We start from the raw sequence: 27,781 nt of genomic DNA, 5'->3' as shown, positions 1-27,781 counted from the left end.
GTTAGTGCCACTTTATAATGCCATATTTGGAATGCCGTATCCAGTTTTGCTCGTCAGAATAAAAAACAACAAGAAGATGTTAAGATGCTGGAAAGAAGGCAGAGAAGAGCAACAAAGATGATCAGGGGGCCTGGAAGCTAAAACATACAAAGAACGGTTGCAGAAATTGGGTATGTTTGGTTTAATGAAGAGAAGGACGAGGGGTGACAGGATAGCAGTCTTCCAATATCTCAGGGGCTGCCCCAAAGAAGAGGGAGTCAAGCTCTTCTCCAAAGCGCCTGAAAGGAGGACAAGAAGCAACGGATGGAAACTAGTCAAGGAGAGAAGCAACCTGGAACTAAGGAGGAATTTCCTGACATTGAGGACAATTAACCAGTGGAACTCCTTGCCTCCAGAAGTTGTGGGTGCTCCAACACTGGAGGTTTTTAAGAAGAGACTGGACAGCCATTTGTCTGGGATGGAGAAAGGAGTCTTGCCTTGAGCAAGGGGTTGGACTAGAAGATCTCCAAGTGCCCTTCCAGCTCTATGTTCTATGATTCTACGATCTTTCACAGACTACAGTTTCTGGAGGTGTGGGCAGGTTATCATAATTAAGTGGAGGACCCAAAAGAACAAGGGTCTCCTAGATCAGGGGTCCCCAACCTTGGCAACTTTACGACCTGTGGACTTCAACTCCCAGAATTCCCCAGCCTGCATAGCTTATTCTCTTGTAATCCCTTTCTCTGCACTCTCTCCACTATAGGAGGTAAGGAAAAGAAAAAAAAAACAGGCATGGCTGGCTGGGGAATTCTGGGAGTTGAAGTCCACAGGTCTTAAAGTTGCCAAGGTTGGGGACCCCGGTCCTAGATGTTTAGGTACGAGGTAAGTACCAAAATACAAGCAGTCTTCGGTTTAAAACCATCGACTTGGTGACCGTTCGAAGTTACAATGGAAAAAGTGACTAACAGCAAGTCTTCACACTTACGACCGTTGCAGCATTTGACTTTCTCACGCAAAATCAATGGCGGAGACTAGATAAGCTTAGCCACCCTGATTCACTTAACTCCAGTGATTCATTTAACATCTTTGGCAGAAAAGATCCTAGAAACTAGGAGATGGTGAGTTCTAGTCCTGCGTTAGACATGAAAGCCGGCTGGGTGACTTTGGGCCAATCACCAGGAGACGGTGAGTTCTAGTCCCGCCTTAGGCATGAAAGCCGGCTGGGTGACTTTGGGCCAATCACCAGGAGACGGTGAGTTCTAGTCCCGCCTTAGTCATGAAAGCCGGCTGGGTGACTTTGGGCCAATCACCAGGAGACGGTGAGTTCTAGTCCCGCCTTAGTCATGAAAGCCGGCTGGGTGACTTTGGGCCAATCACCAGGAGACGGTGAGTTCTAGTCCCGCCTTAGTCATGAAAGCCGGCTGGGTGACTTTGGGCCAATCACCAGGAGACGGTGAGTTCTAGTCCCGCCTTAGTCATGAAAGCCGGCTGGGTGACTTTGGGCCAATCACCAGGAGACGGTGAGTTCTAGTCCTGCGTTAGACATGAAAGCCGGCTGGGTGACTTTGGGCCAATCACCAGGAGACGGTGAGTTCTAGTCCCGCCTTAGGCATGAAAGCCGGCTGGGTGACTTTGGGCCAATCACCAGGAGACGGTGAGTTCTAGTCCCGCCTTAGTCATGAAAGCCGGCTGGGTGACTTTGGGCCAATCACCAGGAGACGGTGAGTTCTAGTCCCGCCTTAGTCATGAAAGCCGGCTGGGTGACTTTGGGCCAATCACCAGGAGACGGTGAGTTCTAGTCCCGCCTTAGTCATGAAAGCCGGCTGGGTGACTTTGGGCCAATCACCAGGAGACGGTGAGTTCTAGTCCCGCCTTAGTCATGAAAGCCGGCTGGGTGACTTTGGGCCAATCACCAGGAGACGGTGAGTTCTAGTCCCGCCTTAGTCATGAAAGCCGGCTGGGTGACTTTGGGCCAATCACCAGGAGACGGTGAGTTCTAGTTCCACCTTAGTCATGAAAGCCGGCTGGGTGACTTTGGGCCAATCACCAGGAGACGGTGAGTTCTAGTTCCACCTTAGTCATGAAAGACGGCTGGGTGACTTTGGGCCAATCACCAGGAGGTGGTGAGCTCTAGTCCTGCTTTAGTCATGAAAGACGGCTGGGTGACTTTGGGCCAATCCCCAAGAGGTGGCGAGTTCTAGTCCCGCCTTATGCAGGAAAGCCCTTGAAATATTGGAAGACTGCTCTGGTTAAAATCCGTGAAGCTGGTCACCACGTAGTCGCCCCTCATCAATTCTTGAGCTACGGCAGCCGAACAAAGTCTCCAAGGCGAAATGAACTCTTCTGCAAACTTCAGAGGAATGTTTTGTTCTTTCAGCCATCGTTCTTTCTCCTCGCCATTCAGGCTGGCTGGGCATTGTCCGGCTTCTCAGAGTGAAACACCCCCCCACCCCCCCATTAGCTCCCAAATCAACCCCCGATGGGGTGGGGGGGAAAAAAGGATTCTTGCTGAGATCGATCTTGCAAAAGGGACAGATTGGCTGGGAGGGTTTGTTCACATGCCCGGGTGCTGGAACGAATGGAAAACAATAGGGGCCTGCAACTTAAGACACCATGGCTACAACGGGACTGGGTAGAGAAATGAAAGGATTGAAATAGCCAAGCGGTCTCTCTCGGCATGCATCTTGGAAAGGCACCTTACTTTGCGTGTTTATCTGCTCGTGGGGGGGGAAAGGGGGGGTGGAAACCCGCATTTCAGTCGCTTCTGCATCAGCCGTTAGCTGTGGGGGCCGCGTTCCGCTTAAGCAGGGCGAAAGATCACGAGCAAGAGTAAAGTTCTGGCATTTATAGATGTTTCCTATTCTATTCCTATTGACTGGCTGCGGAGAGGGATGCCAGCCCCGAGATGGATCGAGGCAACTGGGAATTTGCCTACCTTAAGCACCCACCCGGCACACCTGAGTGGCCAAATGCAGGTTTTTCCTCGACCTTGGCCAGTTAAAAGAGGGGGACTAATGCCCCACACCTCAGTCCTCTGGGGTACCTGGATCGGCATAAGGGCAGCCTTCCCGCGGTGGGTGGAAACCACAGGGCCAGGAATTGTCGCAACTGAGGGGTCCTGGGTGCTCTCCGAGGCGGCTGTTCCCTTGCAGACGTTGCACGACCCCGATAGGTAACGCCATCAGTGCTAGAAGGGACTGGGCGTGGAAGAGGAGGACTGTGGGGTCCTTGGCGCTCGCTGAGCGTGGCTCTTTTCTTGCTGATGTTTCATTACCCAACTAGCACTTGAAGGGGGGGAGGAGGAGGAGGAGGAGGAGATGATGATGATCTCTGGGTACTCTTTAACCTTGGTGTTTTCTTGCAGACATTTCATTACCCAACTAGGTAACAACACCAGTGCTAAAACATCAGGTTCAAGGTCTTGGTTATGATCTTTAAGTCCTTACATGGCATGGGTCCGGGATACCTCAAGGACCACCTGCTGCCGGCGTCAACTCCCCTCCGCCCTGTGCGTGCCCACAGAGAGGGCCTCCTCAGGGTGCCTCCGGTCAGAGAATGCCGGCTGGTGGCCCCCAGGGGGAGAGCCTTCTCTGTGGGCGCCCCGGCACTATGGAACCAACTGCCGGTTGAGCTCCGGATGGCATCGGACCTCCGATCCTTCCGTCGCGGGTTGAAGACCCACTTGTTTGAGTTAGCTGGTCTAGCCTGAAGGGGAATATGGGTTTTTAATTGGTTTTATTATTTTACTATTGCTGTATTTTAATTGGGCATGGTTTAATTCTTTTTTAAATTTTTGTATAGTTATTTATATATGCCCTGTGAACTGCCCTGAGTCCCTAGGGAGAAGGGCAGTATAGAAATCCAATAAATGAAATGAAATGAAATGAAATGAAAAAGAATGAGGTTTGCAAGGAGGAGGAGGAGGAGGAGGAGGAGGAGGAGGAGGAGGAGGAGGAAGAGATGATGATGATGATCTCCGGGTACTCTTTAACCTTGGTGTTTTCTTGCAGACATTTCCTTACCCAACTAGGTAACAAGAGAAGGAAGACAGCTTTGGGAAGACACGGAAGGAGCAGAAGATTGTGGGGTCCTTGCTGCTCTCTGAGCTTTGCTTCTCTTCTTGCAGACGTTTCCATGCCCAGCTAGGCACCCTCAGCAGCGCACGGGAGTGTGGGGTTTTCTCCTTTTTAATAGACAGCAGCTTCCCCTGCAGCCTTCACCCCAGCAGACAAACATCCGAGCCGGAAAAAAAATACCCTAATCGAGGAACTATTAAGGAGGAAACCACACTTCCACCAGCTCTGGCAGGACAAACTACTACGGCATATATAAACAGGGAGTAAAACCCACACTCACTAATACTGAAGATGTTGCCTAGTTGGGTAATGAAATGTCTGCCAGAAAAACAACCCAGCTCGGAGAGCACCAAGGACCCCACAGCCATCACCGCCTCCTCCTCCTCCTCCTCTTCCTCCTCCTCCTCCTCCTCTCTGCAAATCCCACTCCCTTCTAAGGATGTTACCTAGTTTGGGTAATGAAACATCTCCAGAGAACAACCCAGCTCGGAGAGCACCAAGGACCCCACGGTTGTCAATCACCAGCACCACCACCACCTCCTCCTCCTCCTCCTCCTCCTCCTCCTCTTCCTCCTCCCAGCACTGATAATGTTGCCTAGTTGGGAAATGAAACATCTGGCAGAGAACAATCCAGCTCGGGGAGCACCAAGGACCCCACGGTTGTCAATCACCAGCACCTCCTCCTCCTCCTCCTCCTCCTCCTCCTCCTCCTCCCAGCACTGATAATGTTGCCTAGTTGGGTAATGAAACATCTGCCGGAGAACCACCCATCTCGGAGAGCGCCAAGGACCCCGCGGTTCAACCCTGAGCTACAAATATTCTCTTTTGATGGAAGACATGGTGGCTGGACACCCGGATGATAATACAAGCAGGAGCTCACCAGAACTCCAAGAGGCAGTTACTGAGAGACTATCCTGGCCAAAGAACGGCCATCGGATAACCAGCCGTTGGAAGGGACTGAGCATCTGAAGTCATATATTTACCATGGCAGCTTTGGGTCCTTGCGGCAGCAAACTGCCAGTAAAAATATTTACTTCCAAGCAAGTGCCTCAGCCAAGCCTCTGAATGGCTCTAGGCCTTTTAGTGACTTGGAGTACATAGAGAGGTGAGTGGTTGCGTGTCCCCATCAACAGCTACAGCACCGCAAAGCAGAGGGATCCAAAGGTGCCCTTCAAACCACCGTCAGAATCTCAACGAGGGCCGCGACTCGTCCAGACAAATACATACCCACTTAAGAAGTGAAAGCCTCTTCATGACATCTTATTCCTTTCCCCGATATTCTCGAAGCGTGGAAAGAAAAAAAAGGCCTTGCAAACTGCTAGAATTAAGCTGGCAAGAATAAGCTGGCAGGAGTAGCCAACACCCCAGAAGACAAGCCGAGGATCCAAAAGGATCGTGACAGACTTGAACGAGGGGCCCTATCCAAGCACATGGAGTTGAATGTGGAGAAAAGCAAAGTTTGACACTTAGGCACGAAAAATCAAGGATACAAACAGGCCCAAACCGGGCTCAAAAACAGTGACTGTGAGAGGGACCTTGGAGTCCTGGTAGAAAAATCACTTAACTATGAGCCAGCCGTGTGCAGCAGCCGCCAAAAAAGCTAATGCAATCCTTCATTATATAAACAAGAGGCGCAGAATCAAAATCACGCCATGTATTAGCACCGCTTTATAAAGCCTTAGTGAGGCCACACCTGGAATACGGCATCGAGTTTTGGTTTCCTACGTTACAAAAAAAGAGGTTGAGACTTTGGGAAAAGTGCAGGGAAGAGAAACTAAGAATGATCAAAGGCCCGGAGACTAAAACATATGAAGAAGGGTTGCAGGAATTGCATATGTCTAGTTTAATGAAAAGAAGGAATGGGTGGGTTTTTTGTTTTTTGGGGGGACATGATAGCAGTCTTCCAGTATTTGAGGGGCTCCCACAAAGAGGAGGGAGTCAACGTATTTTTCCAAAGCACCAGAAGGCAAGACAAGGAAGAACGGATGGAAAAACCAATCGAGGAGAGAAGCAACCTGGAATTAAGGAGAAACTTCCTAACAGTGAGGACAATTAACCAGTGGAACAGCTGGCCACCAGAAATCGTGAGCGCTCCATCACCGGAGGTTTTTCAGAAGAGACTCGGCAGTCACTTGTCTGAGACAGTATAGGTTCTCCTGCTTGAGCGGGGGGGGGTGGGGCGGGAGGGGTGGACTAGAAGACCTCCAAGGTCCCTTCCAGCTCTATTCTACTCTAAAACCCCAGGAACCGCTTCCTTGCAAGATGAAAAATGGAGAACAGAGAGTTCCCAGACAGAGAAATTGGATCGGTGGCCTCCACCAAGACGCTTACCCACCTCGGTCTCAGCAACAACAACAACAAAAAAAACATCCATAAAGATTAATTACCCCAGTTAGCTCTGGTTGCCAATCTGACGGATGGCTCTCTTTTCAAGCGGCCTCCGTTTTCACACGGCCAGCAGGCTTTGCAGGGATTTCATCCGTCAAATCCCAGGACAACACACACACACACCCGAAAAAAAACCCACCCCGGACTAACCCAAGGTTGGAATGAAGACGGTCGGTACACAAAAAGGAAGAAATTGGAAGTTTGGCATTCGGGCGTTTTTCCCACCCAACCTCTCCGACGTTTGAGGCTGCTGGAGACGGTTTTCCAGCTAATGCAGTGCCTCAAACAGCAGGCTTTTTTCCTTCTGCATAAATCAGATTTCTCTGTTATCCCGGCTAAAGTTAGTAGTAGCCATCCATCTTTGATTTGACAAGGAATTTCGGTTGCTAAGCGAGGCAGTGATTTTCGCCCTGTTTTATGGCCGTCCTTGCCACAGTTGTGTTTTTTTTTTTAAAACCGCTTACCGGCTGAGCTCCGGATGGCCCCCCCGACCTTCGCTCCTTCCGACGTGATCTAAAAACTTATTTATTTGAACAAGCCGGCCTTGTCTGATGGGTTTTGGGGTTTGGGGTTTGAACATGGATTTTAACCAATGTACTACATCGGGCATAATTATTTAATGTTTTTAACTTTTGTATTTCGTATTTTGCCCTGTACACCGCCCTGAGTCCTTCGGGAGAAGGGCGGTATAAAAATCTAATAAATATAAATATAAATATAATATAATTGTTTAAAAGTTAGTGACCTGATTCTTAAGAGAAGCTGGCTTCCCCTTTGACTCGGATTGTCAGAAGGTCACAGAAGGGGGTCCCATGAGCCCGGGACACTGCGACCGTCATAAGCAGGAGGCAGGTTGCTAGGCGTACGTTGAAAAACGGCCCTTAAGTCCCTTTTTTTCCCAGGGCTGTTGTCACTTTGAATGGCCACTAAACAAACCGCCGTAAGCCGGGGACTGTGCCTGTATTCGGCAGAGGCATTTGCAACGTCTCCCTTTCCTTCTGAGAGTCAAATGCCAAGGAAACCAGTTCCATAAAAAAATAAAATAAAGGAATATAGAAAGAAAGATGGGAAGGAAATGTAACATTTTAACATTTTAGTAAAGTCTGAGTGAAAATCGGAAGGCATCTAGGCCAGAGTGACAGAACAAACAGTCACAAAAGTCCTCGATTTACAACCATTCCTTTAGTGACTGTTCAAAGTTACAACAGTGCTGAAAAAAAGGGACTTAGGACCGTTTTTCACACTTACGACCAGGGGGCAGCGTCCACCAGGGTCACAGAATCCAAATTCAAACGCTTGGCAACTGGTTCATATTTATGACGGTCGCCGTGTCCCGGGGGTCAGGTGACCCCCCCCCCACTTTTTGCCGCCTTCTGATAAGCAAAGTCCATGGGGAAGCCAGATTCGCTTAACGACCGTGTGACTCACTTAAGAACGGCAGTGACTCACTTACCAACTGTGGCAAGTGAGGTCGTGAAATGGGGCCACACTCTCTCAACGTCTGTCTTGCTTAGCAATGGAAATTTTGGGCTCGACTGGGGTCGTAAGTTGAGGACTACCCGCCGGATAGGTTGCCTGATATCTGAGTAACATTGAGAATTAGAAAAAACAAATATCGAGGATAAATTCACCGGCGGGCTGAACTCCGTTCTCAATCCGTCCTTTTGCTACTTGGCATTCCGGGTAGACTCTTAACTAGGATTCTGGCGTTACGGATCACCATTTTTCCCCATCCCAAAGACCCCTTCCAGTACTTCTCTGTGCCCTCTTCTGAAACCAGCATTTACACGATCAAAAAAATTGGATGCCTTTTCGAATATTATGTGATACCATTTTGGGATTTTAAACTTAAATGGGAAGTGGCTTTGATTGAGCAAGGGATAGAAACCGATCAAGGAGAGAAGCAACCTAGAACTAAGGAGAAACTTCCTGACAGTGAGAACAGTTAACCAGTGGAACAACCTGCCTCCAGAAGCGGTGAATGCTCCAACACTGGAAGTTTTTAAGAAGAGACTGGACAGCCATTTGTCTGAAATGGTGTAGGGTTTCCTGCCTGAGCAGGGGGTTGGACTAGATGACCTCCAAGGTCCCTTCCAACTCTGCTATTCTGTTATTTTATGATAATGGATATTGTGGGTGCTCCAACACTGGAGGTTTTTAAGAAAAGACAGGACAGCCATTTGTCTGAAATGACATAGGTTCTCCTGCTTGAGCAGGGGGTTCGACTAGAAGACCTCTAAGATCCCTTCCAACTGTTATTCTGCTATTCTGAGCTTTGGTAGTAAATAGACTGGAACCTCTTAATGCCATGTTTAGGTCCCCTTAGACTAATTCAGTGTTTCTCAATCTTGGCCACTTTAAGACGGGTGGACTTCAACTCCCAGAATTCCATAGCATGGCATAGCTGGCTAGGGGATTCTGGGAGTTGAAGTCCACCTGCCTTAAAGTGACCAAGGTTGAGAAACACATAGTCCAACAGTGAACACCACCCGTGATGCCTTCAAAAGTATGTAGCCCAGTGGTGGGTTTCAAATACCTGAACAACCGGTACTCTGCGTGGATGCAGGCCTGGGCCTCCGAGGCCCAGAACGGACTTCCGGAAGTGGCATCCATGCACTTCCGGCGAGCCGGTCTAGGCCTGGGAGGCCTCTTCCAGGCCTCTGAGGCCTAGAACGGACTTCCAGAAGTGGCATCCATGCACTTCTGGCGAGCCGTTCTAGGCCTGAGAGGCCTCCTCCAGGCCTCCGAGGCCTAGAACAGACTTCCGGAAGTGGCATCCATGCATTTCCAGTGAGCCGTTCTACACCTGGGAGGCCTAGAACGGACTTCCGGGAGCAGTGTGCATTCAGCCGGTTCTCTGAAGCCAACAAAATTTAACTACCGGTTCTGCTGAACTGGTGCGAACTGGCTGAATCTCGCCACGGATGTAGCCCATATTCATTTTCTCCAGGCGTGTATTTTCCAGAATTCCGTAAATGTGAATTTTCTTAAGTGAACCTTAATTAAGCAACGATCCTTGTACAGCTAACCTGGTCCAAGCGGAGAGCCCCGTCCGCAAAGCGCTGTTGACGCAGCTGCTTGGCGATCTGATGGAGGCTGAGGACGGCTTGGTGGACCTCAGCCACGGCGTGGCAGGGGGCGACGGGGGGCAGCTCCTCCGCCCCAAACACCCGATCCGGATCCTCAATCATGCTCTGGGCGTGGTCGTAGCTGAGCTTCACGCAGGATTGAATCACGGTCCGCCCAAACCATTCGTCGAGGATCTGGAACATCAAGTTGAGAAAGAGCATCAAGGAGAAACGGCCCCACCGTTGTTAAGTCAATCACTGCGGTTGTTAAGTCAGTACAGGTAGTCCTCGACTTACAGCCGTTCATTTGCTGACCTTTCGAAGTTACAATGGCGCTGAGAAAACATTGTTACGACCGCTTTTCACACTTAACGCCCGTCGCAGCATCCCCACGGTCACGGGATCAACATCCAGCCGCTGGGCAGCTGACTCATATTTATGACGATTGCAGTCTCCCAGGGTCGCGTGACCCCCTTTGGCGACCTTCCGACAAGCAAAGTCAAGGGGGGAAGCCAGGTTCGCTTAACGACCGGGTTACCAGCTTAACAACGGCAGTGGGTCACTTAAGGACTGTGACAAGAAAAGCTGTAAAAGGGGGCAAAAACTCCCTTGACAAATGTTTCACTTAACGACATCAATTTGGGGCTCTGTTGTCATCGTAAGTCGAGGACTACCTGTAGTTCTTTCCGTTGCCAACTTGAAATAGAATAGAATAGAATAAAATATAGAATAGAATAGTATAGAATAGTAATTAGAATAGAATAGAATATAGAATAGAATAGAATAAAATATAGAATAGAATAGAATAGAATAGAATAGAATAGAATAGAATAGAATAGAATAGAATAGAATAGAATAGATGGAATAGAATAGAATAGAATAGAATAGAATAGAATAGAATAGAATAGAATAGAATAGAATAGAATAGAATATATGGAATAGAATAAAATAGAACAGAATAATAGAATAGAATAGAATAGAATAGAATAGAATAGAATAGAATAGAATAGAATAGAATAGAATAGAATAGAACAGAATAATAGAATAGAATAGAATAGAATAGAATAGAATAGAATAGAATAGAATAGAATAGAATAGAATAGAATAGAATAGAATAGAATAGAATAGAATAGAATAGAATAGAATAGAATCTGGAAGGGACCTTAGAGGTCTTCTAGTCCAGCCCCCTAGCTTGAGCAGGAGAACGTATACCACCTTGGACAAGTGACTGTCTAGCCTCTTCTTAAAAACCTCCAGTGATGGCGCACCCACGGTCTTATATTGCTGGAGGAGCGCTAAATCTGTGCAGCCGCCCAGGAAGGCCGACCTGTGTCCTCCTGGCACGATGGCGCATGAAACCCCCCCCTCCTCTTCATCTGTCTCATTCCTGGTTGTCGGGAAGAGGGCTGTTCACCCAAGGCTCCCATCCATCTTGCCCAGATGACTGCAACCCAGCAGATAACGTCCTCAGGCTATTAGGAGCATTAAGGCTGCTGCAACTCAGATAAAACAAATTCTACCAGCGTTAAGGAATGTGTTACAGTCGCAAGCGCAGTCCTGGTCATAAATGTGCATTTTTTTTTATTTTTGGAGAAACAGCTGTTTTCCAGCACCGAGGACAAAGCGGAAAACGTCATCGAAAGGATTGTGCAAAGCGTTTCCACCTCAACCTGACCTCAGAGGACTGAGTTCGAATCAGGTAAGCTGGAGGAGCAGCCAGGATGGAGAGAGGGATGGAAAACACCCCCAAGGATGTTGACTAGATCAGGGCTTTTCAACCTTTTCACCCTTCGTACCACTTTTGGGATACGGCGACATCCGAGTACCAAGAGTCACCTAGCAAAGTGTCAGAAACTTGATGACCCCCCCCAAAAAGGTGATGAAGTACAGGTAGTCCTCGACTTACAACAGTTCGCTTAGCGACTGTTCGAAGTTACAACGGCACTGGAAAAAGTGCCCCCCAAGCCACAGCCGAGCAAGACACCTGCCTGCCTGCCTGGCGGCGCTCTTCCTCCTGTCCGAGGTTTCATTGTTGTGAGCATTTCTGTTCAGGATTGGCAGCGGGGGTGGGGTTGGGGGTGTTTGGTTTTTATTTCCTCCCCCACTCTACTGGGTGGTTGCAGCACGTTTTGGTCCCTTCACATGACCCTGGGACACTGTGACCGTCATAAATATGAATCAGTTGCCAAGCATCTGAATGTAAATCACAAGACCCTGGAGATGCTGCCACATTCCAGCTGATCGGCGCTTCTTCTGGGCTCAGCAGAAGCGCCAGGATTAGTGCTGAGCTCCAGCTGGATCCTGGCGCTGATCCTGGCGCTTCCGCTGAGCCCTGACAGCCCTGCAGCTCCAGCCGTCTCTCGCTCAGGCTTGTGCGGTGCTGCCACCGGTTCAGCTCATTCCCCTCCCCCGCTACCACTTCTCTAGGATGGTCGCGTACCACCCGCCAGGTGCCAAGGTACCACAGGTGGTACCCGTGCCACTGGTTGAAAAGCCCTGGACTAGAGGGATATGACTCAGAGGGACTTAAACCCTGCTTCTTCTGTGCCGTGAAGACACACCTCTGCTACTTGTGAACCTTACGAAATTGGAGCTCGTCTCCCATCGAAGATTCGTGGCTGAGAAGGGTGATAGGCAAAGACCAGAGACCAGAGCAAATAAAAACACTCAGTGAATATCCAGTTAAAAATTCTAGAATAAAAGAATAAATAGCGGATGAACTCCACATTAAAATCACAAATGGGCATTGAGTCGGTCAGTTACCCAGGGCCTAACTAAACTATAATATCAATCCTTAAAACCGTGGGGGCAGGTTAGTCTTTGAATACTAAAGTGCAAAATAATAATAATAATAGTAATGCAAAAGGGTACGATGCTACGTTAGTTTTGAAAAATTGCTAGGGTGGATTGATCAGACGTTTCCGACGCGTCCCCAGTGCTGTTGCGCAGAATCTAGCCACCTGGGCAGTTAGCACAGTCTGTAGCAGCCACTGGAGATAAGCAGTGTCAGAATGTCCAGGATACCTATCAATTATTGGGAGGATATGTTCCCCCTACCCCCGAATATCAAAGCATCAAAGGAGCATGTGTCCAACGCTCGGCACTTCTTTGGAGAAGAAACGGGCTGGTTTGGAAGAGATGGGTCTGTACAGGTCTACTGGACTACCCAACAGTGAAGAACTAGCACATCTTTGAGCCAAGGGTCTCTTCTGAGATAGCTACTTTATTTCTCTAGAAAATTATTCTTCTGTAAAGAGTGCAGAGAAGAGCAAAAGAGAGGATCAGGGGACTGGAGGCTCAAACATATCAGGAACGGTTGCTGGAATTGGGTATGTCTAGTCCAGGGGTAGGCAACCTCGGCTCTTTTATGACTCATGGACTTCAACTCCCAGAATTCCTGAGCTGCTGGCTCAGGAATTCTGGGAGTTGAAGTCCATGAGTCATAAAAGAGCCAAGGTTGCCTATCCCTGGTCTAGTCTAATGAAGAGAAGGACGAAGGGGGACATGATAGCAGTCTTCCAATACAGGGCTTTTCAACCTTTTCACCCATCGTACCACTTTTAGGATACGGCAACATCCCAGTACCACCAGTCGCCTAGCGTGGTGTCAAAAACTTGAGGACAAAAAAAAAAAACAGGAAAAAAGTGATGAAGTACAGGTAGTCCTCGACTTACAACAGTTCGCTTAGCGACTGTTCGAAGTCACAATGGCACTGAAAAGATGAATCAGTTGCCAAGCATCTGGACCTAAATCACAAGACCCTGGAGTTGCTGAAACATTCCAGCTGATCGGCGCTTCTTCTGGGCTCAGCAGAAGCGCCGGGATCAGTGCTGAGCTCCAGCTGGATCCTGGCGCTGATCCTGGCGCTTCCGCTGAGCCCCGACAGCCCTGCAGCTCCAGCCGTCTCTCGCTCAGGCTTGTGCGGTGCTGCCACCGGTTCAGCTCATTTCCCTTCCCCTGCTACCACTTCTCTAGGATGGTCGCGTACCACCTGCCAGGTGCCAGTGTAGCACAGGTGGTACCCGTACCACTGGTTGAAAAGCCCTGTTCCAATATCTCAGGGGCTGCCCCAAAGAAGAGGGAGTCAAGCTCTTCTCCAAAGCTCCCGAAGGCAGGACAAGAAGCGACGGAGGGAAGCTAGTCGAGGAGAGAAGCAACCTGGAATTAAGCAGAAAGCTGAATTTCTCCTTGATCACTTTCCATCCGTTATTCCTTGTATGGCCTTCAGGTGCTTTGGAACGCAAGTTGACCCCCTCCTCTCAGTGGCAGCCCCTCAGATATTTGAAGACTGTTATCATGTCTTCTCTAGGCGAGCCATGCCCAGTTCCTGCAAGCGTCCTTCATATGTTTTAGCCTCCAGTCCCCTGACCATCTTCCTTGCTCTTCTCTGCAAGGCCAAAAGGCAAACCGGCAGCAAACATTCCAGGAAGATCTAAAAAAAAAATTAAAAAATCAGCTTTTCACGGAAGGGCGCGGAGACCATCGCCGCGGACTGCAGACTGTGGAAAATGCTTGTGTCTTACCTTGCCTTGTGGAGTCAGCTTCCAAATGACAGAGAAGGTGAGTCTGTCCGTCATGGGATTAAGGCTGCAGAGTTCTTCACACAGCAGTTGGGGAAGCATCGGGATCACCTGGGAAGCGAAGCAGCACATGGTCGTCTGAACGTGAGCGCCTGGGTCTAAGAACAGGAGTCGTCTCCCAAGCCAGAAGCTAAACTAGGTTAAATGACAAGAAGTGATGTCCACCGTGGCTGTTTGCTTGGCATGTGTAAGGGAAGGCGTAGCAGAAACGGCGGGCGGTGTGAAGCGAGGAATCGGCCTAGAATCTCTGCGCAGCTGGAAATAGACTATGTTCTAACTCCCCGTGAATTCTGTTGACCCTCAGCTAACTCCAACCCCAACTCCAACTAAGTAGGTTAGCTGAGATTAGTCCTGCGTGTAGGCCCGAGTAGCAATGCACAGGTTTAACTGACCTGCGTATGCTGAACTGATCTTTCATGCTCTGGTTCAGTGGTAGGGAAAGAGAATAACAGTCAGAAGGGACCTTAGAAGTAATAATAATAATAATAATAATAATAATAATAATAATAATAATAATAATAATAATAATAATAATAATAATAATAATAATAATGTTGGAAGGGACATTGGAGGTCATCTAGTCCAACCCCCTGCTCAGGCAGAAAACCCTATACCATTTCAGACAAGTGGCTGGCCAGTCTCTTCTTAAAAACTTCCATTGTTGGAGCATTCACCACTTCTGGAGCCAGGTTGTTCCACTGGTTAATTGTTCTAACTGTTGTTAGAACAATTTAGAAATTGATTTAGAAATTGTTCTAACTGTCAGGAAGTTTCTCCTTAGTTCTAGGTTGCTTCTCTCCTTGACTAGTTTCCATCCGTTGCTTCTTGTCCTGCTTTCAGGTGCTTTGGAGAATAGCTTGACTCCCTCTTCTTTGGGGCAGCCCCTGAGATACTGGAACACTGCTATCATGTTACCCCTCACCCTTCTCTTCATTAAACTACACATACCCAATTCCAGCAACCGTTCCCTATATGTTTTAGCCTCCAGTCCCCCGATCATCTTTGTTGCTCTTCTCTGTACCCTTTCTAGAGTCTTGACATCTTTTTTACATCGTGGTGACCAAAACTGGATGCCTTATTCCAAGTGTGGCCTTACCAAGGCCTTGTAAAGTGTAATTAACACTCCACGCGACCTTGATTCTATCCCTCTGTTAATGCAGCCTAGCACTGTCTTGGCTTTTTGGGCAGCTGCAGCACACGGCTGGCTCACATTGAAGTGACTGTCCACCAGGATTCCGAGATCTCTCTCACAGTTGCTACTATTGAGCAAGGTACTAGTCCAACCCGCTGCTCAAGCAGGAGACCCCCTACCATTTCAAACAAATGGTTGTCCTTAAAAGCCTCCAGCCACCGAGCGCCCACAACTCCCGGAGGCAAGTCATTCCCCGCCCCCCGATTCATTGTTCTCACTGCCAGCAAATTTCTCCTTTCTTTTTTCCCCCAGCGCTACTGTAACTTCGAACAGTCGCTAAGCAAACACTTGTAAGTCAAGAGTAAGACCTGTGTAGGGTCTCCTGCTTGATCAGGGGGCTGGACTAGAAGACCTCCAAGGTCCCTTCCAACTCTTGTTATTCTGAGATCATTCCAAATAATAATAATAATTTATTTTATTTTATTTTATTTTAATTCCATTTATATCCCGCCCTTCTCCGAAGACTCAGGGCGGCTTACAAGCTTAGCAGTAATGATAATAAATAATAATAATAATAATAATAATAATAATAATAATAATAATAATAATAATAATAATAATAATAAAGTTGGAAGGGACCTTGGAGGTCATCTAGTCCAACCCCCTGCTCAGGCAGGAAACCCTATACCATTTCAGACAAATGGCTGTCCAGTCTCTTCTTAAAAACCTCGTTTTGGAGCATTCACAGCTTCTGGAGTCAGGTGGTTCCACTGGTTAATTGTTCTAACTGTTGTTAGAACAATTTAGAAATTGATTTAGAAATTGTTCTAAATCTCAAAGTCCAGAATTGCGATTTCTGACGGGTTAAGTTGCCTTGCTTAAAAACAAACCAACAAAAAACAAACGACACCAGAAGGGGAAGAGATCGTTAAAACAGGGAAACGAATAATCAATAGCGCCGTTATTGCTTTGCTGGCACCCTCTGCCTGCTATTGCATCAGCTGTCCCTGCCACCTTCCGTTTATGCCACCTCCAGCCGATTGGGCTTGCCCCAAAAAAAGCCTAAAGCAAATAAGTCAATTGAGGGGGGTGGGGGGGAAAGAAAGAAAGAAAAAGATCCATCATCCCGTGCCTTAAGTTTTTTGGGGGAAAAAAGCACTCGCAGTTCATCTTCACCCCGAGCCTTCATGGGAAAGCTCTTTAAAAATATTTAATCACGTTTGTGGCTTGGCACCCGATTTCCCGCCCCCCCCCCACCCCGTCCCGCTCATAAATCCACTCTAATTGCCCGGCAGCGGTTGGGAAGAGGGAGAGAAGAGAGAGGAGAGCTTTGGCGTGGTCGGAGTGGCTTTCCGTCGGGATCAGAAGGGCTGAATGACCTGGGAAGGTCAGCAGTCACCGGAATGTGATAAGCTTGTTCCTCTGGATACAGAAGCCGCCAGCTGTGTTGTTCCAGTGGCAAAGGAGCACGTTCACAATGGAAGCTCGGGCATAATGGACAGACTTCCTACGTGAGGCTGGCCATGGTTTGGCTCAACAATGGCAGGCTGTCCCTTAGGAGAGGGTGGGGGTGGGGGTTAAAAAGGTCCTTGGAGTTCAGGATCAGATAAGCACAGGGAGGCAGACTGCACAAGCCTCCGTAGCCGGAGGGCATGCTGGCTGGGGAATTCTGGGAGCTGAAGTCCACACATCTTCGAGTCGCTAAGATTGAGACTCCTTGGACTTACAGTAAATCGAGGGTAGGCAACCTTGGCTCTTTTATGACTCGCGGACTTCAAATCACAGAATTCCTGAGCCAGCATGGGGGAACTATGACCCCCTCATGACTTGCAGACTTCAACTCCCAGAATTCCTGAGCCAGCATGGGGGAACTATGGCCCCTTCATGACTCGCGGACTACAACTCCCAGAATTCCTGAGCCAGCATGGGGGAACTATGGCCCCTTCATGACTTGTGGACTTCAACTCCCAGAATTCCTCAGCCAGCCATGCTGAGGGAAAAGGGACAGGTTTCCAAGCTGAGCCATGCTGGCTCAGGAATTCTGGGAGTTGAAGTCCACGAGTCATAAAAGAGCCAAGGTTGCCTACCCCTGGACTAAATCAAAGCAGGAGCCTGGCAGACCCCGAGGCAGCCAAAGGACAGCAGATTCCACCCAGCAACGGATGGAAACTAACCAAGGAGAGAAGCAGCCCAGAACTAAGGAGAAATCTTCTGACAGTGAGAACAATGAGCCAGGGGAACTCCTTGCCTCCAGAAGTTGCGGGTCCACCACAAAGAAGACGTGTGTGTGTGTGTGTGTGTGTGTGTGTGTGTGTGTGTGAACTTATTGTCCAAAGCACCTGAAGGCGAGGCGAGAAACAATGGGTGGAAACGGATCCGAGGCGAGAAGCAACCTGGGATTAAGGAGAAACTTCCTGACGGCAAGGACAATCGACCAGTGGAACAGCTCGCCACCAGAAATCGTGGGCGGTCCATCACTGGAGGTGTTGAAGAAGAGGCCGGACGGCCACTTGTCTGAGATGGTACTATAGGATCTCCTGCTTGAGCAGGGGGTTGGACTAGAGGACCTCCAACGGACAGGGGCCCTTCCAGGAGAAGACCCACCAGGAGTGGGAATCACAACGGGGACTGTGGAAAGAAATCTGTGAGCCTGTGGAACGGACTGCTTGCATGGAACGTAAAAACTGACCTTTCCCCGGAGCCCCACCAACAATCCCAGTCCCATTGCTCAGCTGGCCGCCTGTCCATTCCTGCTCAGTTTGGGACTCATTCAGACGTCCGAGGAAGCCGGCTTAGCACTCTGTTGGCAACCAGGGATTTGAACCCGCGAGTTGCGGAGGGCCGAGGAGCTGGAGGCTTCAAGGGTGGCCTTCCCCACTGCAGGAGCCTGATTCTTTGTCGGCCAAGTCTTTCTGCTCTTCGGGCATTTCCTTTCTTTTTTCCTATTTCTTTTGGTATCAGCCCTTCCACGAATGAATCGGGACTTCGATCCCTGCTCTGTTATTCCGCCTGACCTTGTCAAAACATCGACAGCCTGACAATCCGCTGGTGTCAGAAGCGAGAGCATCCCGAAGGCCCTTTGGACTCAACCCCAAGACTGGCTTCCAGGGCAATCTTTGATCTCCATTGGTGGTGGTGGTGGGGGGAAAGACAACCCCCGCAAAATATTGCCCGGAGATTTATGGCTGACCTTCCCCACGCCAACATTTCGCACCTAAAACAACAGGCCGGGATGTGCCAGGAAAAGTGGAGAAAATTGTATAGGTTTTGCCTGCTTTGTAGAATCCGATATGTTCGGGTTTTATTTTTTTTTTCAAGATTTGCGCGCTCTCTCTCTCTCTCTCTCAAAATAAACCTTTAACCATTTTTTTTTACACTACTGCCCAGGGCAATCAATTCAAGGGAATTAATTTATGCAAAGCTATTCAGCTTCTCTTCTGCCCCCCACCCCCTTCCCACCGTTTTCATAAAAGCCCCCTGGAATTGCACCCAATTGTGGTCACCACGATACTCAAAAAAAACTTTTGACTTAAAAAAAAACAACAACAGAAGATCCGACTTAACCAGAGGGGGCATTATATGATTAAGTATCTGTCTGACTATGGTTAAAAGAATAGAGAACTCTTCGATATAAACAGGCTTTTATAACAAGAAAGGTATTATTTATAATGGGAACAGCACCTTTTTTTGATCTGGGAAATATGAAAACACCGGGATGGCTTGTATAGATGACATTCTTAGCTACACAAATGTAACTTAATCTGGAGAAAACCGTTCACTGACAAAAGATATTGGGAATATTGATGGGAAACAAAATTTAAATAAGAGCTTGAAAAACAGGATATTGATTTAACAAGGAGGCCTTAATTTCAAATACAACTGAAATATAAACTGGTTAGAAAAGAGGTTATGAACTGATATTGTTGTTGCTTGTATAACGCTAGAATGTGTGCATTCAATTTGGCGTGTATTAATAGTAGCTAGATGTGTATTTGCGTAGTGTTGGGAAAATGAAAACAATATGGGAGGATCAGGAAAAAAAAACATTAGATTGTGTAGTATTGAACAGATTTATATTGAAGAACGTTAAGATGTAATAATGAGTAACAAACGGACCCGGACATCACGTTGTGTACTAAGCACTTGTGATTCGTAATAATAAAAAAATGAATATATACAAAGACAATTGCTGGAATTGGGTAGGCCTAGGCCAGGAGTAGGCAACCTCGGCTCTTTTATGACTCATGGACTTCAACTCCCAGAATTCCTGAGCCAGCATGGCTCAGCTTGGAAACCTCTCCCTTTTCCCTCAGCATGGCTGGCTGAGGAATTCTGGGAGTTGAAGTCCACGAGTCATGAAGGGGCCATAGTTCCCCCATGCTGGCTCAGGAATTCTGGGAGTTGAAGTCCACAAGTCATGAGGGGGCCATAGTTCCCCCACGCTGGCTCAGGAATTCTGGGAATTGAAGTCCATGATCCAGTATCTCAGGGGCTGCCCCAAAGAAGAGGCAGTCAAGCTCTTCTCCAAAGCACCTGAAGGCAGGACAAGAAGCAACGGATGGAAACTGACCGAGGAGAGAAACAACCTGGAATTAAGGAAAATTTTCCTAACAGTGCGAACAATTAATCAGGGGAACGACTTGCCTTCAGGAATTGTGGGTGCTCCGACACAAGAGGTTTTAAGATTGGACATTTGTCTGAAACGGTATAGTCAGTGTCTCCTGCTTAAGCAAGGGGTTGGAGTAGAAGACCTCTAAAGGTCCCTTCCAATTCTGTTATTCGGTTAAGCCAGCAGGACTTTAATGCTACCTTAACATGGCTGCCGTCCCTTCTTTCTTCCCTCACAGACACACTGGGGAGAGAGAGGAAACATTTACTTAGAGGAACTCATACTTTAACAATATTTTAGGGCTACTTTAGCTTTATAATTTATTCCCTTTTGCACTGGGGAATGAGAACGCCTCTTATTTACAATTTTCCCAAAGAACCGCAGGCTAGGATTTTGCTTAAGAGTCTCAAGCTAGCCGGGGATTAGGGGATTTGGAAAAAAAAAACATCCACAGGGCACCAGTTCAAGAAGATACTGCTGCTGAATTATGGGCTGTGGAATTAATCGTAATCCATGTTTTAATTCTACCAGAGGATACCGTACATTTGCTCTGCAGGTGGTCCTCGACTTACAACAGCTCATTTAGCGACGGTTCGAAGTTACAGCGCTACCGGGGGGAAAAGCGACTTGTGACCGTTTTTCACATTTAACGACCGTTGCGGCCTCCCCGTGGTCCCGAGATCAAAATTCAGAGGCTTCGCAACTGACTCGTATTTATGATGGTCACGGTGTCCCCGGGTCACGTGATCCCCTTTCGCGACCTTCTGACCAGCAAAGTCAATGGGGAGATCCAGATGCACTTAACAACCGTTTTACAAACTTTACAAGGGCAGCGATTCGCTTAACGACTGTGGCAAGAAAGGTCGTATAGTGGGGCGAAACTCACCGAACCACTATCTCGCTTAGCAACAAAAAATTTGGGCTCAATTCTGGCAGTATATCTTTACCAATGCTGCATTCATATCAGTCTGATTTAATATCAGGGAGAAACCAATGCAGGGCAGCTCACCAACTTATGAAGTTTATTACACTGGCTGTCATGTTAATCATGGTCACTAAAGGAATAATCGCAAGTTGAAGACTACCTATACTAATGCCAAGCAGATTCCTGTAAAACGATTATTTTTCACACTTGGCCCCTTTAAGATGTGTGGACTTCAGCTCCCAGAATTCCCCAGCCTGCATACCTTACTCTCTTGTAATCCCTTTCTCTGCACTCTCTCCAATATAGGAGGTAAGAGGAAAGAAACAAAACAGGCATGGCTGGCTGGCTGGGGAATTCTGGGAGTCGAAGTTCACACATCTTAAAGCGGCCACGTTTGAAAAACCCTGTTGTAAAACCAGACCGCATGACCCACCGAAACAGCCTAACGATGGTCTGTTTGCCAATGTTGCATTCCTATCAGTCTGATTTTAATATAAGGGAGAAACCAATGCAGGACAGCTCACCAACGTATGACACTTATTAAGCTGGCTGCCGTGTTAAATCATCTTTCAGTCCCAAGGTTTTCGGCGACGCTAACTAGCATCTGTGCTTAGTTTGGCTTCATGAAATTATCGCGGCGCTCAGTCGTTGCATGGTTAAGGGTGGAAGGCAGGGCAGCCCACTCCACCTCCCCAAAATAAGCAGTCGATGGGAGCTATGGAATATTGGAAGCACTGCTCCGAAAAAAAAAGAAGATCTGTCAATCAACAGGAAACGACAGCCAATAATATTGGAACTTGCAGCCTGGCAAGGGAAGGGAAATGGGAGGGAATGGTGAGATTGGAGAAAGTCAAGAAACCGCCAAGGGTTGGTAAGAGCCAGGCAGGATGCTGGAATACTATAGAGGGGGTGGGAGGTGGGAGGTGGGATTCGGAGGGAGGGGAGCGAAACAGCCTTTAACGATGGCATCAGATTTTAAGTTTGGCCTTCCCAAGGAGAAAAGGCAGGGGAAATGAGAGCGACAGGATACTCATGATATGGGATGGAGGGTTTGTTGTCACTGTGTGTTGGGGGGAGAGAGCACGGGGGGGGGGGAGGCTCAGCTAATCTCAATGTACACATGTTGTACTTTGACAATAAAGGTTTATTTATTTATTATTTATTTATTTATTTACAAGCAGCTTAAATTTAGAAGTAAAGGAAATGTATGAAAAGGTCAGCAGAGACGAGTCCTACTCCACCAGTAAGACACAGATAGAAGAGTGGTGGAAGGGACCTTGGAGGTCCTCTAGTCCAGCCCCCCGCTCAAGCAGAACCTATACCATCTCAGACAAGTGACTGTCCAGTCCCTTCTTAAAAACTTCCAGGGATGGAGCGCCCACGATTTCTGGTGGCAAGCTGTTCCACTGGTTGATTGTCCTCACCGTCGGGAAGTGTCTCCTTAATTCCAGGTTGCTTCTCTCTTTGGTCAGTTTCCGACCATTGTTCCTCGTCCTGACCTCTGGTGCTTTGGAGAATAAACTGACCCCCCTCTTTCTTTGGGGCAGCCCCTCAGATACTGGAACGCTGCTATCATGTTTCTTCTGTTCTTTAAACTGGCTAAACCCAAGTCCCGCAGCCGTTCTTTGTATGTTTTGGTCTCCAGGACTTGGATCGTCTTCGTTGCTGTTCTCTGAACTTTTTCCAAGGTCTCAACGTTTTGGTTTTTTTTGTGTGTGTGATAATGGTGACCAAAACTGGCTGCAGTATTCCAGGTGTGGCCTCACTAGGGTTTCACAAAGCGGTACTTGTCTGAGATGGTATATAGGGTCTTCTGCCTGAGCAGGGGACTGGACTAGAAGACCTCCAAGGTCCCTTTCAGATTCTATTCTATTCTATTCTATTCTATTCTATTCTATTCTTCTATTCTATTCTTCTATTCTATTCCCTATTCTATATTCTATTCTATTCTATTCTATTCTATTCTATTCTATTCTATTCTATTCCATTCCCTATTCTATTCTATTCTATTCTATTCTATTCTATTCTATTCTATTCTTCTATTCCATTCCCTATTCTATTCTATTCTATTCTATTCTATTCTATTCTTCTATTCCATTCCCTATTCTATTCTATTCTATTCTATTCTATTCTATTCTATTCTATTCTATTCTTCTATTCCATTCCCTATTCTATTCTATTCTATTCTATTCTATTCTATTCTATTCTTCTATTCCATTCCCTATTCTATTCTATTCTATTCTATTCTATTCTATTCTATTCTATTCTATTCTATTCTATTCTTCTATTCCATTCCCTATTCTATTCTATTCTATTCTTCTATTCCATTCCCTATTCTATTCTATTCTATTCTATTCTATTCTATTCTATTCTATTCTTCTATTCCATTCCCTATTCTATTCTATTCCATTCTCTATTCTATTCTATTCTATTCTATTCTATTCTATTCTATTCTTCTATTCTATTCTATTCTATTCTATTCTATTCTATTCTATTCTATTCTATTCTATTCTATTCTATTCTATTCCTTATTCTATTCTATTCTATTCTATTCTATTCTATTCTATTCTATTCTATTCCTTATTCTATTCTATTCATTCTATTCCTTACTCCATTCCATTCTATTCTATTCTATTCTATTCTATTCTATTCTATTCTATTCTATTCTATTCTATTCTATTCTATTCTATTCTATTCTATTCTATTCTATTCTATTCTATTCTATCCCCACCCCTATCCTATTCTAAATGTTGTAAGCCGAGGACTACTTGTAATGAAAGCTTTTACAGGGAAGGATGTAGGCCCCCACTGTATTTTTCATCCTGAGCTTTCTTCTCTTTAGGTATTTCCTCGACTTACAACAGTTCACTTAATGACCATTCAAAGTTCCCATGGCACTGAAAAAAGCAACTTATGACCATTTTTCACAGGGTTAGGACCACTGCAGCATCCCCCCCCCATGGTCACGTGATCAAAATTCAAATGCTGGGAAACCGATTCATATTTATGACGGTCGCAGTGTCTCGGGGCTGTCACGTGATCCCCCTTTTGCAACCTTCCCGACAAGCAAAGTCAAGGGCGGAAGAATCCAAATTCACTTCACCACTGGCTTACCAACTTATCAACTGCAGCGATTCACTTAACGGCCGAGGGTAAGAAAAGTCACAGAACGGGGCAAAACTCACTTAACAAATTTCTCACTTAACAACCGAAGCTTTCGGCTCAGTAGGTAGTCCTCGACTTACAACCGCAACAGAGTCCAAAGTTGTTGTTAAAGTTTAGTTTTGCCCCATTCGATGGCCTTTCTCGACACGGTTGTTAAGTGAATCGCTGCAGTCGTTAAGTCAGTCACCTGGTTGGTAAGTGAATCGGGCTTCCCTCATCGACTTCGCTTGTCGGGAGGTCATGAAAGGGGATCGTGCGACCCCCGGGGGACACTGCGACCGTCATAAATACGAACCAGATCCCATGGGTTTGACTTTTTGATCACATGACCACGGAGGATGCCGCGACGGCTGTGTGAAAAAGGGTCCTAAGTTATTTTTTCCCAGTTATTTTTTTTAAACAACTGCAGTGATTCACTTAACGACCGTGGCAAGAAAGGTTGTATAATGGAGTAAAACTCACTTAACAGCTGTCTCGCTTAGCAACAAAAAAAATTGGGCTCAATTCTGGCCGTACGTCGAGAACTACCTGTATGTCTTTGCCAATGTTGCATTCATATCAGTCTGATTTAATATCAGGGAGAAACCAATGCAGGGCAGCTCACCAACCTATGCAGTTTATTACACGGTCACGGAATAGTCGTAAGCTGAAGACAACCTATACTAATGCCAAGCAGATTACTATAAAGCAATTATTTTTCAAACTTGGCCCCTTTAAGATGTGTGGACTTCAGCTCCCAGAATTCCCCAGCCTGCATACCTTACTCTCTTGTAATCCCTTTCTCTGCACTCTCTCCACTATAGGAGGTAAAAAGGTAAAGGTAAAGGTTCCCCCGCACATGCATGCTAGTCCTTTCCGACTCTAGGGACTGGTGCTCATCTCCGTTTCAAAGCCGAAGAGCCAGCGCTTGTCCGAGGACGTCTCCGTGGTCATGTGGCCGGCATGACTAGATGCCAAAGGTGCACGGAACGCTGTTACCTTCCCACCGTAGTGGTCCCTATTTTTCTACTTGCATTTTTACGTGCTTTCGAACTGCTAGGTTGGCAGAAGCTGGGACGGGTAACAGGCGCTCACTCTGTTACGCGGCACCCGGGATTCAACCCGCCAAACTGCCGACCTTCTGATCGACAAGCTCAGCGTCCAAACAACAAAACAAAACAGGCATGGCTGGCTGGCTGGCTGGCTGGCTGGGGAATTCTGGGAGCTAAAGTCCACACATCTTAAAGGGGCCAAGTTCTAAAAACCCTGTTGTAAAACCAGACCAAATGACCCACAGAAACAGCCTAATGATGGTCTGTTGTGCCACGGAGTCAATTCCCTGCTAGATGCATCATGTGCGTCAATCTTCAACACTCAAAAGAGGCTGAGTTTTGTTTGAAGGTGGCTTTGAGGCCTTAAGGTCCTTCTCACCTTTTGCACCAGGTAAACACTTGTGGCTCTTTCGCTCGCAACGTCATCCAGGGCGGTGCCTTCCGGGACAAAGTAACTCACGTCCGCGATGTGAACACCAACTTCGAAGTTACCTGAAAGGGCAAAAGGGATCGTTTATTAGGCTGGCTGTGGCATTCTGGGAGTTGAAGTCCAGAATTGGAAAGTTGACCAGTTACCAGATACCGCGTTATCTCGTAAAGTGTGGAATTCCTAGGGGAAGGAAGAAAGGAAGGGAGGGAGAAAGAGGGAGAGAGGGAGAGAGAAAGAGCGAGAGAAAGTGGGAGAAAGAGGGAGAGAAAGAAAGAGGGAGAGAAAAAGAAAGAGAAAGGGAGAAATAAAAAGAGAAAGAAAGAAAGAAAGAAAGAGAGAGAGAGAGAGAGAGAGAGAGGGAGGGAGGGAGGGGAAGGAAGAAAGGAAGGGAGGGAGAAAGAGGGAGAGAGGGAGAGAGAAAGAGCGAGAGAAAGAAAGAGGGAGAGAAAAAGAAAGAGAAAGGGAGAAAGAAAAAAAAGAAAGAGAGAGAGAGAGGGAGGGAGGGGAAGGGGAAGAAAGGAAGGAAGAAAGGGAGAAAGAGGGAGAGAGGGAGAGAGAAAGAGCGAGAGAAAGTGGGAGAAAGAGGAAGAGAGAGAGAGAGAGAGAAAGAAAGAAAGAAAGAAAGAAAGAAAGAAAGAAAGAAAGAAAGAAAGAGAACCGCCCTTCCTTTTTGAAGCCCCAAATCTCATCTCTTGACCCCAGAGGATAAATATTGACGGAAGGAAAAGGAGAGGGGCCGTGACATCATGCCATTCGCCGCCGCCTCATCCGATCCCCGAAGGGGCCTGAACTGCCCGTCCTCAGCCGAAGGTTGGCAAGCCCCAGAGAAACGGCCTTCCGGGAGAGAATCAAACACGGAGGCTGCCAAGCTAAACCCTCCCTGGACCGTTTCAGGCTCAGGATTCCCATCAGAGGTTGTGAAAAGCGGGGGGGGGGGGGGGGTTGCCCGGGCCCTCCGCCCTCTGCCTCTCCACACTTGAACTTGTGCAAAAGAGAAAGAAAGAAAGAAAAGAAAAGAAAAGAAACACCCTTTATTTCGTTCCATCTGGGGACCCCGCGTGAAAAGCAACGGGGCTAAGATTCAAATCACGCTGAGATTCCTCCTTCCCCAGCCGGGAGATCGGACAATGGAGATCAGAGAGATTTGGGGGGAGGGAGGGGGGGGGAAACACGATCTAAACTAATAATAATAATAATAATAATAATAATAATAATAATAATAATAATAATAATAATAATAATAATAAAAATAATAAAAATAAAATGTTGGCTGGGTCAAAGCTCTCATGCCCCCCACCCCCCCTTAATCTCAACTGTCAATCACTGCCCTTCCATTTCCCACACTATCTAACGTAACTGATGAAGCCTCCAGGATAGGAAATGAAATGCCGTCTTCTTCTTCTTCTTCCTCTTCTTTTCTTATTTCCTTCTCCTCTTCTTCCTCTTCCTCTTCTTCCTCTTCCTTCTTCCTCTTTTTCTTCTTCCTCCTCCTCCTCCTCTTCTTCTTCCTCCTCTTCTTTTCTTATTTCCTCTACTTCCTCCTTCTCTTCTTCTCTTCTTCCTCTTCTTCTTCCTCTTTCTTCTTCTTCTTCCTCCTCCTCTTTTCTTATTTCCTCCTCCTCCTCCTCTTCTACTTTCTTCTTCCTCTTTCTTCTTCTTCCTCTTCTTCCTCCTCCTCCTCTTTCTTCTTCCTCTTCCTCCTCTTCTTCTTCCTTTTCCTCATTTTCTTCCTCCTCTTCTTCCTCCTCTTCTTTCTTCTTCCTCTTCTTCTTCCTCCTCTTCTTCCTTTCTTCTTCCTCTTTTCTTATTTCCTTCTCCTCTTCCTCCTCCTCCTCCTCCTCTTCTTCTTCTTCTTCTTCTTTTCTTCTTCTTCTTCTTCTCCTCCTCCTCTTCCTCCTCCTCCTCCTCCTCCTCCTCCTCCTCCAAAAAAGCCAGTCCAGCTGGCTTTTCAAAAATTAAAAAAACGCTTTTGATACGCAGACGGCCTGGAGAACCTTCACAGACACGAAGGCAAAGAAACTACAGGTGGAAGAAACTACAGGTACACCTTGCACAATTTACTGTTACTCCATCCTTACAATAAAGGTGGTATTAGTATCCACGGTTTCGGATTCCCGTCTGCCCTACCTGGAAGAAAGGAAGAGCGCTCAAAATGCTACACACAGGCGCACACACACACATTTGATGCTACTTTCTCAGTTTTGTACTCCTTCGGCATTGTTTTCCTGTGTACTGCTTTCCCACAACAATTGCAAAAAAAAACCAAAAAAACAAACCCTCAACAACCCCACAATAATAAAACGGGTGGAAATCCCAAAGCAACTGGAGCACCGCGTCAAACCCATCGGCATTGACAAATTCACCGTCAGTCAACTGCCAAAGGAAGCTTGAGTGGAAA

The 27,781-nt window shown here is 47.1% G+C and overlaps 1 protein-coding gene across 1 annotated transcript in view; it reads right to left on the bottom strand.

Annotated features, from left to right (window-relative positions):
• LOC310641158 (DIS3-like exonuclease 2) overlaps positions 1-27,301 on the bottom strand; it is a 90,748-nt gene extending 63,447 nt beyond the window's left edge. The window contains exons 1-4 of the mRNA XM_083363988.1: positions 26,741-27,301; positions 25,333-25,445; positions 14,035-14,142; positions 9,473-9,706 (exon numbers count right to left, since the gene is read on the bottom strand). Coding sequence (XP_083220114.1) covers positions 9,473-9,706; positions 14,035-14,133 — 333 coding nt within the window. The 5' untranslated portion in view covers positions 14,134-14,142; positions 25,333-25,445; positions 26,741-27,301. The remainder of the gene's footprint in view (positions 1-9,472; positions 9,707-14,034; positions 14,143-25,332; positions 25,446-26,740) is intronic.
• Between the last annotated feature and the right edge of the window lie 480 nt (positions 27,302-27,781).

Source organism: Vipera ursinii, assembly GCF_947247035.1.
Source record: "Vipera ursinii genome assembly, chromosome: 5".
NCBI classification, from domain to species: Eukaryota; Metazoa; Chordata; class Lepidosauria; order Squamata; family Viperidae; genus Vipera; species Vipera ursinii.
The sequence above is the reverse complement of the archived record's forward strand: the minus strand, read 5'-3'. Positions and strand labels throughout refer to the sequence as shown.